This window comes from Haliaeetus albicilla, chromosome W (assembly GCF_947461875.1).
Source record: "Haliaeetus albicilla chromosome W, bHalAlb1.1, whole genome shotgun sequence".
Taxonomy (NCBI): Eukaryota; Metazoa; Chordata; class Aves; order Accipitriformes; family Accipitridae; genus Haliaeetus; species Haliaeetus albicilla.
In genome coordinates, this window is record NC_091515.1 from 15,147,093 (window position 1) to 15,163,701 (window position 16,609).

General features: G+C 65.9%; 2 protein-coding genes across 2 annotated transcripts; one reads left to right on the forward strand and one right to left on the reverse strand.

Annotated features, from left to right (window-relative positions):
* LOC104313826 (creatine kinase M-type) lies at positions 1-3,219 on the forward strand. The gene is made up of 7 exons (XM_069775389.1): positions 1-227; positions 454-608; positions 840-972; positions 1,499-1,670; positions 1,941-2,064; positions 2,580-2,769; positions 2,975-3,219. Exons 1-7 carry the CDS (start codon positions 35-37, stop codon positions 3,151-3,153), a joined length of 1,146 nt encoding a protein of 381 aa, XP_069631490.1. The 5' UTR covers positions 1-34; the 3' UTR covers positions 3,154-3,219.
* A 244-nt stretch (positions 3,220-3,463) lies between these two features.
* LOC138683495 (MAP/microtubule affinity-regulating kinase 4-like) lies at positions 3,464-12,414 on the reverse strand. Its single transcript, XM_069775390.1, has 18 exons — positions 12,158-12,414; positions 11,195-11,392; positions 10,710-10,763; positions 10,547-10,595; positions 10,407-10,472; positions 10,122-10,192; positions 9,663-9,719; positions 8,938-9,174; positions 8,417-8,536; positions 7,896-7,995; positions 7,692-7,801; positions 7,455-7,611; positions 6,814-7,028; positions 6,598-6,701; positions 6,254-6,517; positions 6,098-6,177; positions 5,052-5,096; positions 3,464-4,915 (listed from the first exon to the last, which is right to left on the reverse strand). The coding sequence occupies exons 1-18, from the start codon at positions 12,206-12,208 to the stop codon at positions 4,851-4,853; spliced, it is 2,043 nt and encodes a 680-aa protein (XP_069631491.1). The 5' UTR covers positions 12,209-12,414; the 3' UTR covers positions 3,464-4,850.
* Positions 12,415-16,609: the final 4,195 nt, after the last annotated feature.

A 16,609-nucleotide genomic window follows, 5' to 3' on the forward strand; every position in this document is an offset into this window, starting at 1 on the left:
GCCACCTCGGTGCCCCTCTCCCTGCAGCCCCACCATGCCGTTCAGCAACACCCACAACAAGCACAAGCTGAAGTTCTCGGCGGAGGAGGAGTTCCCCGACCTCACGAAGCACAACAACCACATGGCCAAGGTCCTCACCCCCGCCCTCTACCAGCGCCTGCGAGACAAAGAGACCCCCAGCGGCTTCACCCTTGATGACATCATCCAGACCGGCGTCGACAACCCCGGTGGGTGACAGCATGCGGTCCCCAGCCCACCCCCAGGGTCCTCTGGACTGGTGCTGAGGAACACAGTGTCTTCTGAGTCATCCCCAGTGCCTGGTCCTCAGTGCCATACTGGGTGCTGGTGCCATGTCTCCAGTGCCATACCCATTCCGGCTGCTCCGTCCCCAGTGCCATGCTGTGCCTGGTACCATGCTAGCTGCCCCTGACCACCGCCTCCCCCCCCCCACAGGCCACCCCTTCATCATGACAGTGGGCTGTGTGGCCGGGGATGAGGAGTCCTATGAGGTCTTCAAGGACCTCTTTGACCCAGTGATCCAGGACCGCCATGGTGGCTACAAACCCACTGACAAGCACCGCACTGACCTCAACCACGAGAACCTCAAGGTCCTGGATGCCTGGGTTCCCCCAGGGTGGGGGGCAGCCAGATGCCTGGGTCCCTTCTGGGTCATGGGGACATGGGTCCTAACCAGGGAGGGTGGGGGTGATGGGTGGGGTGGTGGTGGGATGATGGAGATGGGGGTCTTGGGGTGCCTGGACTCCTGGGTCCCTCTTGAGCCGGGGGGAGGGGGAATCACAGGCTCCCGGATGCCAGGGTCCCACTGACATTTCGGGCAGGGAGGGGATGACCTGGACCCCAAGTATGTGCTGAGCAGCCGGGTGCGCACAGGCCGCAGCATCAAGGGCTACTCCCTGCCCCCCCACTGCAGCCGGGGGGAGCGCCGCGCCATCGAGAAGCTGTCTGTCACCGGTGAGGGGCATGGCCTATTGGGGCGTGGTCCCGGGGCGTGGCTTGCAGCAGGGGGCGTGGCCTGCCGCAGGGGATGAGGCTTGCCTGCTCAGCCTTGGGGTGTGGGGGGCTGGTGCACTGTACGTGGGCAGGGACAGGTTGGGGTAGAGGGGCGTGGCTTATGGATACAGGGCGTGGCAAGGCCTGGCATAGCTTGGGTGTGGCTGTTGGATGTGGGAGAGGCCTGGGTGGATGTGGGCGTGACATGTACCTGTGGCCACGCCCTATGTGGGTGTGGGGTTTAGGGGGTGGTGGGGCACAGTGTATGGGTGTGACTGAGGTGGGCATGGTTCGACTGTGTGGGCGTGACCTGCGTTTGGGTGTGGCAAAGGGCTGTGACCATGGCCTGGCACATGTGCCAGGTAGCAGATGTTGTGGGTGTGGCCAATGGGCGTGGTCTATGAAGGTGGGCGTGGTCTATTGATGGGTAGGTGTGGTCTGGGATAATATGGGTGTGCTCATGTCCTGGCCCCACCCCCTCCCGCAGCCCTGAACAGCCTGGAGGGGGAGTTCAAGGGCCGGTACTACCCGCTGAAGGCCATGACAGAGCAGGAGCAGCAGCAGCTCATTGACGACCATTTCCTCTTCGACAAGCCCGTCTCACCCCTGCTGCTGGCCTCGGGCATGGCCCGTGACTGGCCCGACGCCCGTGGCATCTGGTGGGCCATCCCGGGGGGCACCCAGCAAGCAGGGTCCCACCTGGGGGGATGCTGGGGACACCTATGTGTTGGGGACTGCACCTAGGAGGGGTGCAAGGGGCACCCAAGTGTTGGGGTCCCATCGGGGGGGGGGCAGTTAGGGCCACCCAGACACCTGGATCCCACTTGGGGGGTGCAGGGGCCACCCAGATGAATCTGGAGGTGCCTGGGTCCCTGGGCCACCACTGAGGGGGTGTCATGTGTGTGACACTCCCCCCCCCCCCCCCCCAGGCACAATGACAACAAGACCTTCCTGGTGTGGGTGAATGAGGAGGACCACCTCCGTGTCATCTCCATGGAGAAGGGGGGGAACATGAAGGAGGTGTTCAGGCGCTTCTGTGTCGGCCTCAAGAAGGTGCATCAGACCCCGGGGGGGGACATAGTGGGATGTGGGGGACACTGGGGACATGGGCAGCATTGGGCCCCTGGAGGGCATTGGGAGATATGGGGGGCATAGATGGTCTTGGGGACATGAGGAGCTTGGGGGATACAGGGGACACAGAGGGCCTTGGGGCATTGGGGGGACATGGGGGTCTTTGGGGACACATGGAGAAATGGGGGCATGGAGGGTCTTGGGGGCATGGGGAACTTTGGGGACACAAGAGGACATGGGGGTGATACAAGGGACAGGGAGGGTCTTGGGGGCACGGGCACAACGGGGACATTGGGGGACATATGGGGGCACAGGAGGACATGAGGGACATTAGGGGCATGGTGGGGACATGGGGATGAAGGCACATTTTAGGCACAGGGGACACTGGGAGCCACAGGGATGTCCCGGGAGGGTGGTGGCTGTGGTGCCCCCCAGGCTGGGGGTCAGGATGGTGGTGGGCGAGGACCCCATCCCACATGTGTGTGTGTATCCCCCAGATCGAGGAGATCTTCAAGAAGGCAGGCCACCCCTTCATGTGGACAGAACACCTGGGCTACATCCTGACCTGTCCCTCCAATCTGGGGACGGGGCTGCGGGGAGGCGTCCATGTCCGCCTGCCCAAGCTCAGCCAGCACCCCAAGTTTGAGGAGGTCCTCAAGCGCCTCCGCCTCCAGAAGCGTGGCACAGGTGGGCACAGAGATGGGGGGAGGCATGGGGATGGGGGACAGGGAACATGCGGCACAAGTGGGCTCGGGGACACAAAGGTGAGAGGACATGGGGACATGACATGGGGGGGTGGAATTTGGGGCACAAGTAGGCACAGGGACACAGGGGATATAGGGTGCAGGTGGGCATGGGTGCTATGGGGTGCTGATGCCCCCATCTCCCCCAGGTGGCGTGGACACAGCGGCCATAGGCGCCGTCTTTGACATCTCCAACGCCGACCGCCTGGGCTTCTCAGAGGTGGAGCAGGTGCAGATGGTGGTGGATGGGGTGAAGCTGCTGGTGGAGATGGAGAAGAAGCTGGAGCAGAACCAACCCATTGACGACATGATCCCTGCCCAAAAATAGGGGAACCCCCACCTTGGGCACCCCTCAGGACCGGCCTCAATAAATGCTGCTGGTCCCTGCTGTGAAGCCAGGCAGCCAGGCTGGGGTGGTGGGAGGGGACACATGGGGGTTCCCCACCCAAGGGAGGGGGATTGCACACACACCCCCCCCCCCGGGGCACCTTTGCAGCCCCTCCCACCCTACAAGGGGCAATACCACCTTAACTCTGCCCATGCCCCAAGGTCATGATGGGGGTGGGGGGTGGGGTCCCAGTACTGATGGGTGCCAACACCAATGGGTTTCCTATGTTTATTGGGGGGGGGGGGGGGGGGGTTGGGGTACAGACCAGGGCAGGAATAACTTAAAAATGTGAGGGGGGGGGTGTAACACCAGAGCCCTGGGGCCCAGGGCCATATTTACAGGCTGTACAGGGCTGGGGGGATATGGGGACACAGTCCCGGGGGGGGGCCTCCACAGGACTCTGGGATGCCACCATAGCTCTGGGGACCCAGGGGTGGGGCAGAGGTGGGGATCCAGGGGGCTAGAGATGATGTAGAGCCCCAAATCTGGAAGCTGGGGGACCCTAAGGTCCCAGAAATGATCTCCCCAAGTTCCTAGAGCTGATGTCCCCAAGGCCCTGGAGCCAATGTCCCAGAACTGGTGGACCCTGGGGTCCCAGAGCCAATGTCCCCAAGCTGGTGGACCCCCAAGGTCCTAAAGCTGACATCCACAAGGTCACCAAGCTGGTAGTCCCTGGGGTCCCGGAGCTGATGGACCCCAAGGTCTTGGCACCAATGTTCCCAAGGTCCCAGAGCCAGGGGCTGCTGGGGTCCCAGATCCAATGGCCCCACAGATTCCAAGGGGGCCCAGAGCACCCAGGGGGCTGGAGCCAGTGATGGCTGGGGGCACCCTAGATCCCCAAGCCCCTGGGTGCTGGTGCTGATGTTCCTGAGGGGATGCTGGAGCTGAGGCAGCCCCCGGGGGGGGGGGCCCAGAGCTGCCACAGCCCTCAGGGGGGGCGGGGGGGGGCTGGATCCGTTGCAGACCCTTGGTGCCAATGCCAATATAGTTCCTGGGGTGGGGTGGGGGTCCCAGTGCCAATGCAGCCCCAGGTGCCAGATCCAGTGCATCCTCGGTGGGTGGGTCCCAGCTCCACTGGAGCCCCAGGTGCCAGATCTGGTATATCCTGGGGGTGGGGTCCCAGCACCAATACAGCCCTGGGTGCTGGATCCGGCGCATCCTTGGGGAGGGTCCTAACACCAGTGCAGCCCTGGGTGCCAGATCTGGTGCAGCCCTGTGGGGGACTGCAGACACTGGGGGGGGGGGCCCAGTGCCAATGCAGCCCCTGGAGGGGGTCCTGGTGCTGATGCAGACCCTGGGTGCCAGATCCAGTGCATACCCCAGGAGGAATGCAGCCCTCGAGGAAGGGGTCCCAGCTCCGGTGGGTCCCTAGAGCTGGAGCTGACCAGCCACATGCATCAAGGTGGCACGGAAAGCGCCAGCAGTGCCGGCCAGGCGCCAGAAGAGCACGCCATGGAGGCCGAGGTGCTGGAGCCGACAAACCTCAGCCTCAAAATGGCAGAAGTGCTCACTAGGGCCTCAGTCATGGGTGCAGGAGAGCAAAAAGGGCTCGGGCTGGCACGCGCGGCAGCCAGCTGAGAGGGTGGCCTGCTGCAGTGCTGCCATCACTACCTCAGCTGGCCAGGTGCTTGTCACCTTCACATGCCAGGGGTATCGGAGCAGCCGGGGTTCGGCTTCCTTTTGATCCCAAGGTAGATGGCAACTGCAGGAAGGAAAGGCGGGCATGGGGTGGGCAGGGGGCTAGGGAGTGGGTTATGGGGGCTATAGCATGGGCAGGGGGCTGCCCACCCTGGGGAGCACCCATGGGTTGGGGGGCACCCAGGGGTGTCAGTACCCACCTTGTGAGCGCAGGTCCCCCGATTCTCTCAGGTTTGTCTGTGACCCTAGGGAGGGGGGACACATGTCAGGGGGGGCCAGGGGCTCTGCCCACCATGGGCAGAGCCAAGCCCCCCTCTCTCCCCCCAGTTTAGCACCCATTTTGGGGGGCACCACCCCACTTCTAGGGCCATCGCCACCAGCCCTGTGGCTGATGTGGGGGTATGGTCCCTATTTTGGGGTCACTGTGCCCACCCCCAAAGCTGTGCCCAATTTGGGGGGTACAGTCCCCAATTTAGGGGACACTACCCACCAAGGTCATGCCCCTTGGGAGGGGCACCACCCCAATTTTGGGGGACACATCATACCCCCATGGTCATGCCTGTTGTTGGCAGGCACCACCCCCATTTTGGTGAGATCACTCCCCAAAGTTAATGCTGAATTTGGGAGGCACCACCCGCAGCTCAGGGCACATCATCTCCCCCAAGGTGATGCCCATTTAGGGGGGAGGGCAGCACCCCCAATTTGGGAGGGGAATGCCTCACCCCCAGGTCATGCCTGTTTTGAGGGGGCACTTCCCCCCTCAAAGCTGTGCCCAATGTGGGGGGCACCATGTCCACATTGGGGGGCACCACCCCCACCAAGCTCACACCCATTTTAGGGGGGACATCACCCCCCACAACACAGTGCCCCCAGCCCACAGTGGAGCACAACTATGCCCCCCCCAACCCCCCTCGGTGACAGCAAAGGCTGAGAGGCAGAGAGAAGGAACAGGAGCAAAGCGAGGCAGGCACCAGGACAGGCACTGGGGTGGGTGCTGGTGGCACCAGGACAGGCACTAGGACAGGTACCAGGAGCACTGGGACAGGCACTGGGATGGGTACCAGGGTGTGCACTGGCAGCACTGGGACAGGCACTGGGGTAGGTGCCAGCAGCACCGGGACAGGCACCAGGGTGGACACTGGGACAGGCACCGGCAGCACCAGGACAAGTGCTGGGGCGAGCACTGGCAGCACTGGGACAAGCACCAGTGGCACTGTGACAGGTGCCGGTGACACCGGGCACTTACTGATTTTGGCTCCTGGAGGCGTGGGGGTGCCTGAGACGCACCTATTAGAGCTCTGCCGCTTAGAGGGGTCAAGAGTGACCCTGGAAGAGAGAAGAGGGAGTGAGGAAGGCGAGGGCAGCACCGACAGGGAGGGCATGGTGCTCGCAGCCCCCTCACCTGCGGGTCAGCTTGGAGGTCAGCTTGCTGAAGAGGTTAGAGGTGGCCCGCGAGCGGCTCTGGGGCAGCGGCGAAGCCTCAGGTGCCAGTGTCGGGGAGGCGGGGGGCCCGTTGGGACCCCCCGCCATCCGCCGATCCCGCACTTGCCCACCATGGAAGGTGCTGCGGACGGTGGTGCCCCGCACCAGGCGGGCCCGCTCTGAGGCGGCAGCTGTGATGCTGTGGCTGGAGGGTGACGCTGGGGGCACCCGGCCAGCGACGGAGCTGCGAGCAGGGGAAGAGGGAAGGCATTAGGGTGGGGCAGGGAGTGGGGATAGGACCCCAGGGGGTGCCCGCCGCCCTACCTGTTCTCCTTGCCGTTCTGCAGCAGTGAATGGCGGTCAGCACCCAGGTGCTCAGTGCAGACATAGGTGTTCCTGCGTGCCATCACGCTCGAGGGGAGGTTGTTCTGCAAGGCACCAGGCGCCCACCACCATCAGCACTGGGGTGGCCCCCCACCCTGCTCCCCTAGCCCCAGGAGCATCTGCCACCCCAAGCTATGTCCCCAGCCCTGTGCCCACCGTGTTGATGGCGCCGTCCTTGTGCCGGTCAGGGATCTCGGACTTGTTGGGGTTGTTGGCACTGCTGACCATGGGGCTGGAAGGGGGCATCCCACGCCCACTGCCCACCACGCTGCAGCTGGCCTTGCGGGCAGGCATGCGCTCCTCCTTCAGCTCTGCATCACCCGCGCTGGTGGGGCTGCGCTTGGGGTGCATGGGCACTGGCGAGGGGCCGCCTGCGGGTAGGGGGGTAAGGGAGGGTACAAGCAGCAGCAGCCAGTCCTGCCTGCTCCCCACCAGGCACGGCATAGGGCAAGGGTCCTGCCCCCTGTGCCGTGGGGGGGGTTCTGCGGGAGGGACACAGCTGGACCAGCCACCCCATAGGATGTGGGACCAGGTGCCCACCCTGCCCTGTGCCCCACAGGCGTGATGCACCCAGTGGGCATGGAGCCCACCCTGCCCTGGACCCAGTGGGCATGGGACTGGGTACCCACCCCACTCTGGACCCACAGGCACAGAGCCCACCCTGCCCTGGACCCGGCGGGCATGGGACCAGGTGTCCACCCTGCCCTGCACCCCACAGGCATGGAGCCCACCCTACTCTGCACCCCATGAGCACGATGCCCACCCCAGGGACAGGCCAGGAGATGCGGGACACTCACAGAAGTCGCTGTGCCGCCGCTGCCGGTGGTAGGTAGTGGCACCACGCTGGCTCTTGCCATGCAAGGACACCTTGCCAGTGCCATTGGCCGCCTCACTGGGTGCCCGCACCCGGGCCAGGGAGAGGCTGCTGCCTGTACGCGACTCGCCTGCCTCCACCTGTGGCCGGCAGTGCGATATCACCGGCCCTGCCCGGCGTCCCAGGGCAGGGACAGTGGTGCTACCGCATGTCACCTCACCTCATTCTTCCTGCCCAGCAGGAGGTAGGTGGCTGTAACCTCGTTGTACTTCTGGTTGCTCAGGGACTCCTTGATTTCCTCTCGGGTGTAGCCCATACCCACCATCACCTCTGTGGGGAGCAGGGACAGTGAGGGGGCACTGCCAGTCCCTGGGGTGCAGCAGACCCCCTACCCCAGGGTGCCAGGGTGGCACTGTGCCCTCACCGATGCGCTTGGCATCCCCGAAGTCCTCCTCAGGCTCCTTGTAGGGCTTCAGCTCATCACCCTCATAGCCAATGTTGATCCACTTGTCCTTCATGATTTGCTGTGGGGCACCGGTGGGGTGACACGGGTACCACCAGCAGTGACGTGGGTGCCACCGGGGGTGACATGAGCACAGGGCAGGCACAGGGCACCCTCCCAGCTGGCTTACCCCCCCGATGCCACCCCAAGGTGCCTGGCCCCTGCCAGCAGCTTGTGCCAGGGCTTGGGTGGCTGCATTATGCCCATGCCCACCCACCCACTGGCACTGACAGCTTGTAGCTAATTAGCCCTGGAGCTAATTAGGCTAATTAAGAGCATCAGGAAGGGGGAGCCAGCCTGGGGGAGCCCACAGGGTGGGGAGCATAACGGCCAGGGGACATGCTCCATTGGGGTGGGATGGTGCCTGTCTAACCTGTGCTAGCCCCAAGCCCTGTGCTTCCCCAAGCCCTGTGCCCCTCATAGACCCCCCCCCCCCCCATCACCTCGAGGGTGCAGCGCTTGGCCGGATTCAGGACCAGGAACCGGCGCAGGATGTTCTCACAGTCGGTCGACATGTAAAAGGGCACCCGGTACTTGCCCCGCAGCACCCGCTCCCGCAGCTCCTGGCAGGGGGGACATGCATGGGTTGGGGTGGGGGTACCCATGCCCTGGCACTGTCCCCGCCATGGGCATGAGGACAGGCACAGGACCAGCGCTGCCCCACAGGCAGGGGGGACATGCATGGGTTGGGGTGGGGGTACCCATGCCCTGGCACTGTCCCCGCCATGGGCATGAGGACAGGCACAGGACCAGCGCTGCCCCACAGGCAGGGGTTTGGGGTGGGCACTGTCCCCAGCCGGGCAGGGGGACAGGACAGGCACTGCCCCGCAGTCAGGGGTTTGGGACGGGCACTGTTCCCCAGCAGGCACAGGGCTAGGACAGGACAGTCACTGTCCCCAGCCAGGGAGGGGACAGGACAGGGCCAGGTGACAGGAGGGGACACTACCCCATCCTTGCTGCCCACCTTGAGGTTGTGGCCATCGAAGGGCAGGGAGCCGCTGACCAGGGTGTAGAGGATGACACCCAGGCTCCAGATGTCAACCTCAGGGCCATCGTACTTCTTGCCCTGGAAGAGCTCAGGGGCCGCGTAGGGGGGGGACCCACAGAAGGTGTCCAGCTTGGAGCCCAGCGTGAACTCGTTACTGAAGCCGAAGTCGGCGATCTTGATGTTGGCATCGGCATCCAGCAGCAGGTTCTCCGCCTGCGGGCACCGGGACAAGCACGGGGACAGCAAGATGGGCACCATGTCCAGCATGGGGCCACCGGGACAGGCACTGCATCAGGCATAGGGACACCAGGACAGGGATGCTGGGATGGGCACAATGTCAGGCATGGGGATGGCAGGACAGGCACTGCACCTGGCACAGGGATGCCAGGCCAGGGATACTGGGATGAGCACCGTGTCCAGCATAGGGATGCTAGGACAGGCACCACATCAGGCACAGTGATGATGGGATGGGGACACTGAGATGGGCACTGTATCAGGCATAGAGACACCAGGATGAGGATGCTGGGACAGGCACCGCATCGGGCATGGGGACACTGGGACAGGCACTGTACCAGGTACCCCATGTGGCACAGGGACACAGGGAAGGGCACAGTATGGGGCAGTGCCACCACAGGGCACCCCATGGCACCCTGCCCGGTGCCACCCCCAGCAGGCAACACCGTGGGGCAGCTGGATCCCACCTTGAGGTCCCGGTGGACGATGTTTTTCTGGTGGCAGTAGTGCACGGCCGAGACGATCTGGGGATGGGGTGAGTATCAGCAGGGTGTCACTGGCACCCACTGTCCCCACTACCACTAGTGTCCCTCCGCCACAGTCTCTCGTCCCACCCTGATCGATACTGCAGCTGGCAGCTCCAGGGGGGATCAATCCTGCCCACACGTGGCCACCACATGCCAGCCCTCCCCCACAGCCAACCCCCCCGCAATGCTGCAATGTCCCCAGCCCCACGCCACCACATCCCCCTGCCCTGTGCCAGCCCCCTGCCATGTCCCCCACAATGTCCCCAGCCCCACACCACCACATCCCCCCCACCTCACACCAGCCCCCTATGATATCCCTAGCCCCATGTCAGCCCCCCTACCACTGTCCCCAGCCCCCCCCACCATCTCCTGGTGCCCCCCCTCCCCGGTGCCTCCCACCTGTCTGAACTTGGCCCGCGCCTCCTTCTCCTTCATCCTCCCGTGGGACACGAGGTAGTCGAACACTTCACCTGCAGGGACACCCATGGGTGCCTGTGCCCCCCCAACCCCAGGCACAGCACCCCCAGCCCAACCCTCCCCCCCCACCAAGGTGGGTGCTGTGCCCCCCACTAGACCCCCGGGTGCACCCACTAGCCCCAGCCCAGCACCCCAGCATGCACCCAGGTAGGGCATGGCCCCTGGGGGGGGGGGGGGGGGGTGCAGCACCCACGGGGGGAGTCTCACCAGCACTGGCATACTCCATCACCAGGTACAGCGTCTTCTCTGTCTCAATGACCTCAAACAGTTTCACTGCAGGGGGGTGGGGGGGGTCAGCACAGGCACCCATGGGTGCCCCCCCGTCCCTAGTGGGGGGGCCTACTCACCGATGTTGGGGTGGTTCAGCCCCTTCATGATGCGAACTTCCCGGAAGAGCTGCACGGAGGGGGGAGAGCGGGGACAGAAGCATTAGTGGAGGGGCCGGGACCCCCCACTCACTGTACCCAGGGGGGTGCCCCCCACCCTGTGCCCCCGCCAGGTACCCCCCACCTTCTGGAGGCTGGTGGGGTTCAGCTGCGTCTTGTCGATGATTTTTATGGCCACCTAGGAAGGAACTGGGGGGTGAGGGAGGGACACAGTGGGGGCACCACTGCCAGTTACCCCCAGACCCCCCTCACCATGGGCACCCGTCTGCCCCCAGCATCGTAATTCTCCTCCCAGTCGCCCCACCAGGGGTGCCCAGCTCCCCCCAGGCCCCCCCAACCTCCCTGGGGGCACCCACCTACCCCAGGACCCCCATTTCTCCCCCCAGTCGCCCCTCCAGGACCCCCCAACTCCCCCCACCTTCCCCCTGGGGCCTCCCCATCTCCTTCCAATCACCCCCCATGACCCTCCCCAACTCACCCCAGGCCCCCCATCTCCCTCCAGTTGCCCACCAGGACCCACCAGCTCCCTCCAATCGCCCCCCCAGGACCCCTGTTTCTCCCCCCAGCTCCCTCCCATCACCCCCAGGGACCCCTCCACGCCACCCCCACCTCATGGCCGGTGAGGATGTGCCGGGCCAGCTTGACCTTGGCGAAGTTGCCCTTGCCAATGGTGCGCAGCAGGCGGTAGTTGCCGATGTGGGGCTGCTCCTCGGGGCAGGAGGCGATGGAGTTGCGGCAGCGGGCACCCAGCGAGCGGCTGGACCAGGCCGAGCCCTTCTCCGAGCGACTGCTCCCCAGGCCTGTGAGCTGGGGAGCCAGGGGACACACACACAGCTGAGACCCCCCCCAGATCATCATACAAGTGACCAGTATCACTGAGACCCCCAGCTCATCACAGGAGTAGCTTGTACAGCTCAGAGCCCCCCCAGCCCATCACGTGGGGGCCTGATGCTGCTGAGACACCCCCCCCAGCTCATCACATGGGGGATGGTGTTGATGAGATCCCCCCCAGCTCATCACAGAGGTGCCCCCCCCCAGCACCCAAAGGCCCCCGGGGCGGGGGACGAAGCTGCCCCAGCCAACAGGGTGGGGACAGATCTGGCCTGACCGGCTCCAGAGCTGTGTCCTGGCCTTGTCCACGGGTGCCCGGATGCCCAGGTCCCCCCAGAGGTGACCAGGGGCCTCCGCCGACCCCAGTGCATGTCCCCCCTTCCCAGCTAGGGGGTCATCGGTGTCCCCCCAGTTACACCAGTACCCTCCCACCCCCCACCCCCCCCATTCCCACTTACTGGTGGCCCCAGCACCAGCCCAGTGCTCCCCAGTACAAACAGACAAACCCCTCCTCAGTACAACCGGGCCCCTCCCTGTGCTCCCCCCGGTATAAACCAGCCCCCCCCCCGTACCCCCCTCCGGTACAAAACGACTCCCCCCACCATCCTTTGTACAAACCAGCCCCCCTCCCCGTACCCCCGATACAAACCGACCGCCCCCAGTACCTCTCCGGTACAATCCCCCCCCAGGTACGAAGCGACCCCCACCCCGGTACAACCCGGGTCGTACCCCCCCGCTCACCGTGTCCGCGTTCCGCTCGTTCCCCGCCGCCAGGGCGGAGCGCGAAGACATCTTGACCCGCGGGGCCGGGGCTCGGGCGGGGCCGGCGGGGCTCGGGCAGGCCCGGGCCGGGCGCACCGGCGCGGCCGCTACCAGCAGCTCATGGCCGGGCCGGGGCGCACGAAGGCGGAGGCGGAGCTAGGGCCGGGCCGGGCCAGGCCCGGGCGGGGGAACCCTAGTGGCGGGCGGCGGCGGGGGCGGCCATGAGCCGGGCCGGAAGCGGAAGCGGGACCGGGGCTGGGCGGGACTTCGCGGCGATGGTGGCCACGCCCCTTAAAGGCGCCGCGCACCTGAGGCGGGGTGGGGTGCGCGGGGGGGTCAGGGGTACGGGGGTTATTTGGGAGCGCGGGGGGCATTCAGGGTGGGGGGTCGGGGGTCATTGGGGGGAGGGTCGTTTAGGGGCGGGGGCTATCGGGGGGGCAGGGGGGTTTAGCGTGGGGGCTGTCATGGGGGTATGTGGGGGTGCGGGAGTATTTGGGGGTACCGAGCATTCAGGGACACGGGGGTGCCCGGGGGTGCAGAACTGGGCCCGTGGGACAGCCCCCCGGCTGGGGACCCGCGGGGACCCGCATGGGGCGCGGCGGGGGCACTGGGAGAGCACTGCCCTCCCTTTGCCTTTAAGAGGTGCGTCAGGGCGGGGCCGGTCCCACCTCCCACCAGGGGGCTGGCCAATCACGAGCCGTCGGACGCGGCCGCGGCTCCTTCCCATTGGCTGCACCGGGGCATGGCGACAACCCGGCCGGCCTCCCGGTGGGGGCGGGGCCCGCGCCAGCGCGCCTTTTCGATTGGCTGCTGTGCTGGCCAATCGGCGGCGGCCGGAGGGGGGACGTTAACCCCTGAGTGCCCGGCAGAGGTGTCACGTGGAGGGGCTAGACGTCACGTGGGCTGGCTGGGACACGGGGGGGACCCGGACACGCGTGGGCGCGGGGCGGTGGGGACGGGGCGTCACGTGATGCCAGGCCCAGCGCTGGGCCGGGGTCCCCGTGTGCCGCCTGGTGCCGGGGGGTGGCACTGGGGCTCTCTGGGTTCCCTGTGCCACTGGGGTCCCATCCCCATGACATGCTGGGGTTCCCTGTGCCATTGGAGTCCTGTCCCCATGTCATGTCAGTGTCCCCCTGTGCTGTTGGGGTCCCATTTCTGTCCCATGCAGGGTCCCATCCCTCTGCCATGCCCATGTCCCCCGTGTCATTGGAGTCCTGTCCTTGTCCCATGCCGGGGTCCCCCTGTGCCACTGGGGTGCTGTCCCCGTGACATGTGGGGTCCCCTGTGTCACTGGGTCCTGTCCCCATGACATGCCAGTGCCCCCCTTTGCCATTGGGGTCCCATCCCTGTGATGTGTGGGGTCCTCCGTGCCATCAGGGTCCTGCCCTGTGCCATGCCAGCGTCCCCCTGTACCGTCAGGGTTCCGTTTCTGTCCCATGCAGGGTCCCATCCCTCTGCCATGCCCGTGTCCCTCTGTGCCGTCGCGGTCCTGTACTTGTGCCATGCCAGTGTCCCCCTGTGCCATGTTGGGTTCCCCTGTGCCGTGTCGGGTCCTGTCCCGGCGCTCTGTGGCGTCTCCTGTGCCGTGGGGGTCTTGTCCTGTCCCATGCCCGTGTCCCCCTGTGCCACTGGGGTCCCATCCCCATGCCATCGGTGTCCCCCATGCCATCAGTGCCCCGTCCCTGCACCACACGGGGTGACAGCCGTGCAAGGTGAGGTCCCTCCTCATCCTCTCCTTGTTGTCCCCCCCCCATCCCTGGTGACCTAGCAGAACCAGGGCTGACCCTGCCCTGGCGTGGGAGGCTGCGCTGAGGAAGTGCTTCCTCAGGAAACCCCCTGGCCGCTGCCCTCCTGGCGTGGCCGCCACCACCACAGCACCCGATGTTGCTGCCGTGGCACCGCCCTCGTCTGCTGCCAGGGGTACACGTGCCACAAGGCCCCTGCCCACCTGCAGGCACCCACCAGGTTGGGGGTGCCCACCGGGTGTGGGCACGGTCCTGGAGGGGTGGGCACACTGGCAGGGTGTGCGTGGAGCTGTGCACACTCATGGGGTGTGTGTTGAGGGGTTTGCATGCTCATGGCTGTGTGGGTGCTCACAGGGGTGTGCAAAGCAGGGTGTGCACCCTCACAGGGTGTGGGTGCTCATGGGGGGTGTGTGCAGAGGGGTGTGTGCGCTCACAGGGTGTGGATGTTCATGCGATGTGCACAGAGGGTCGTGCATGCTTGCAGGGTGTGCGTTAGCTTTGCATACTCATGGGGGTGCAGGTGCTCACAGGGTGATTTGCGCCCTCACAGGATTTGCACACTGGCTACCTGGTGCAGATGCCCGGTGCCACCCCAGCTGTCAGGTGAAGATCCAGGTGCCATCCTGGATCTTGGGTGGGGGTCAGGGTGCCACCCTGGGTCCCGGCTGCCCTTTGGGTGCCAGCCTGGGTTCCCGCTGCTGCCCCACAGGCCATGCCTCTGCTAAAGAAAACACCCAAGGAGGAGGAGGAGGATGGCGACCCCTTCGCCGCCAACCCTGAGAGCCACTACCGCCGGTGGGCCACCCTGGAGTGCCTGGTGGGTCTGGCACCCTTTGGCCATGCCCGCCACCCCCCACCCAAAGACGAGGATGGGGATGGTGGCCGGGCACGGCGGCGGTCAGAAGATTTCGGGCTGTTGCAGCAGCTGCCAGGTCGGTGCAAGGCCAGCATGGAGGCGCTGGCAGAGAGGCCGGTCCCCAAGCGCAGCTCGCTGCTGTGGCTGGCCTTGGGGACATGAAGACGGTGGGGGTCCACAGGTGAGCACCCACCAACGGTGGAGAGTGAGGAGGCATCCAACGGGGACCAGGATGGCAGGGGACAGCAGCAGGAGGGGCACGGGAAGGCCAGGGAGTCACTCTCGGGTAAGAGGGGACAAGGGGCTTGGGGACAGGGTCGGGGGGGGACATGGGACTTGGGGACATGGGGAATGGGAATGGGGATGAGGGACATGGGGATGGGGACGTGGGACATGGGGATGGGGACATGGGACATGTTGGCGTGGGGACATGGACATGGGGATATGGGACTTGTGGGCACAGGGACAAAGGGATGGGGACATAAGAGCACATGGGGAACCATGCAACGTAGGGTGTGGGGCCGCAGGAGGACATGGGACATGGAGGGACACTAGCACAGGGATTGTGGGACATGGGACCACAGGGGGCGTGGGACGTCATGAGATGGGGACGTGTGCCATGGGCCATGGGTGGCCTCAGGTGCCATCAGAGCACCCATGGGTACCCCCCTCCTCCAAATGCTGGAGATACTGGAGCTGATCCAGCGGCAGGAGCTGGTGGCAGCTGATGAGCAGATCATTGCGCTGGAGGCAGAGTGCACGGCCTTGTCCCCGTCCTCTGTCCCCACCGCCAGGCAGCAAGTGCGGGACATGGCGCTGCTCTACCAGGCGCTGCTGGCGCAGCTCTGGGTGGTGGTGGGCAAAGCGGTGCCCGCCGGGCACCCCTACCTTCCCTTGCATTCAGTGATCTGGGTGCTGGAGCAGGAGGAGGCGGCTGATCGCCGGCACCCGCCAGGCACCCCGGGGCGCCCACGCGCCCTGCAGCGCCGCTGGCAGGAGGCAGTGGGATGGGCGGCGGGCGAGAGGTTGGCACAGGTGGCACCTGCTGCCGGGTTGGGTGCCCGGTTGGCGGCGCTGGCAGCTCGGTTGGTGGGCGATCTGGGTGCTGTGCGGTGCCACGTGGCACCTGCTTACCCCCCCAAGTACGGCGCCTTCAGGGTCTACGCCCGTGGGTACCACCGGGCACTGGCGCAACATCTGGGCGCGCTGGCGCAGAGACCCCTTGCCATGCCCAACCTCTACCTGCTACTTGACTGGCACAGCAACGCCTACCCCAGGTGAGACCCCCCCCCAGCACCCGCTGTCACCCATGGGACCCCACAGCATCTACCCCCCCCCCCCAGCACACTGGGCACCCCATGCCACCCATGGGACCCTGCAGCATCCACACTCACAGCACACCGGGCACCCTGTGCCACCTGCTGTCACCCATGGGACCCCCCCAGCATGTTGGGCACCCTGTGGCATCCAGTGTCACCCATGGGACCCCACAGCATCCGGGCCCCTGGCATGCTGGGCACCCTGTGCCACCCATGGGACCCCTTGGCACACTGGGCACCCCTAGGACTGTCCCCTGGGCAGTGGTGGGTGCTGGGCACCCCAGTGCCACCCTGGGCGGGTGCTGAAGTCCCTGTGCCTGCAGGGAGGTGCTGGGGCACCCTGAGGTGGGGGCCCTACTGCAGGTGCAGGCTCTGGGGCCCCTCTTACCCCCTGAGACCCAGTGTGGCCTCGAGAGCTCTTGCATCACCGCTGTCAAGGTATGGGCACTGTGACGGGCAAGGGATGGGGCCTGGGATGGGAGCATGACGGGCACCAGGGTGGCACTGGTGC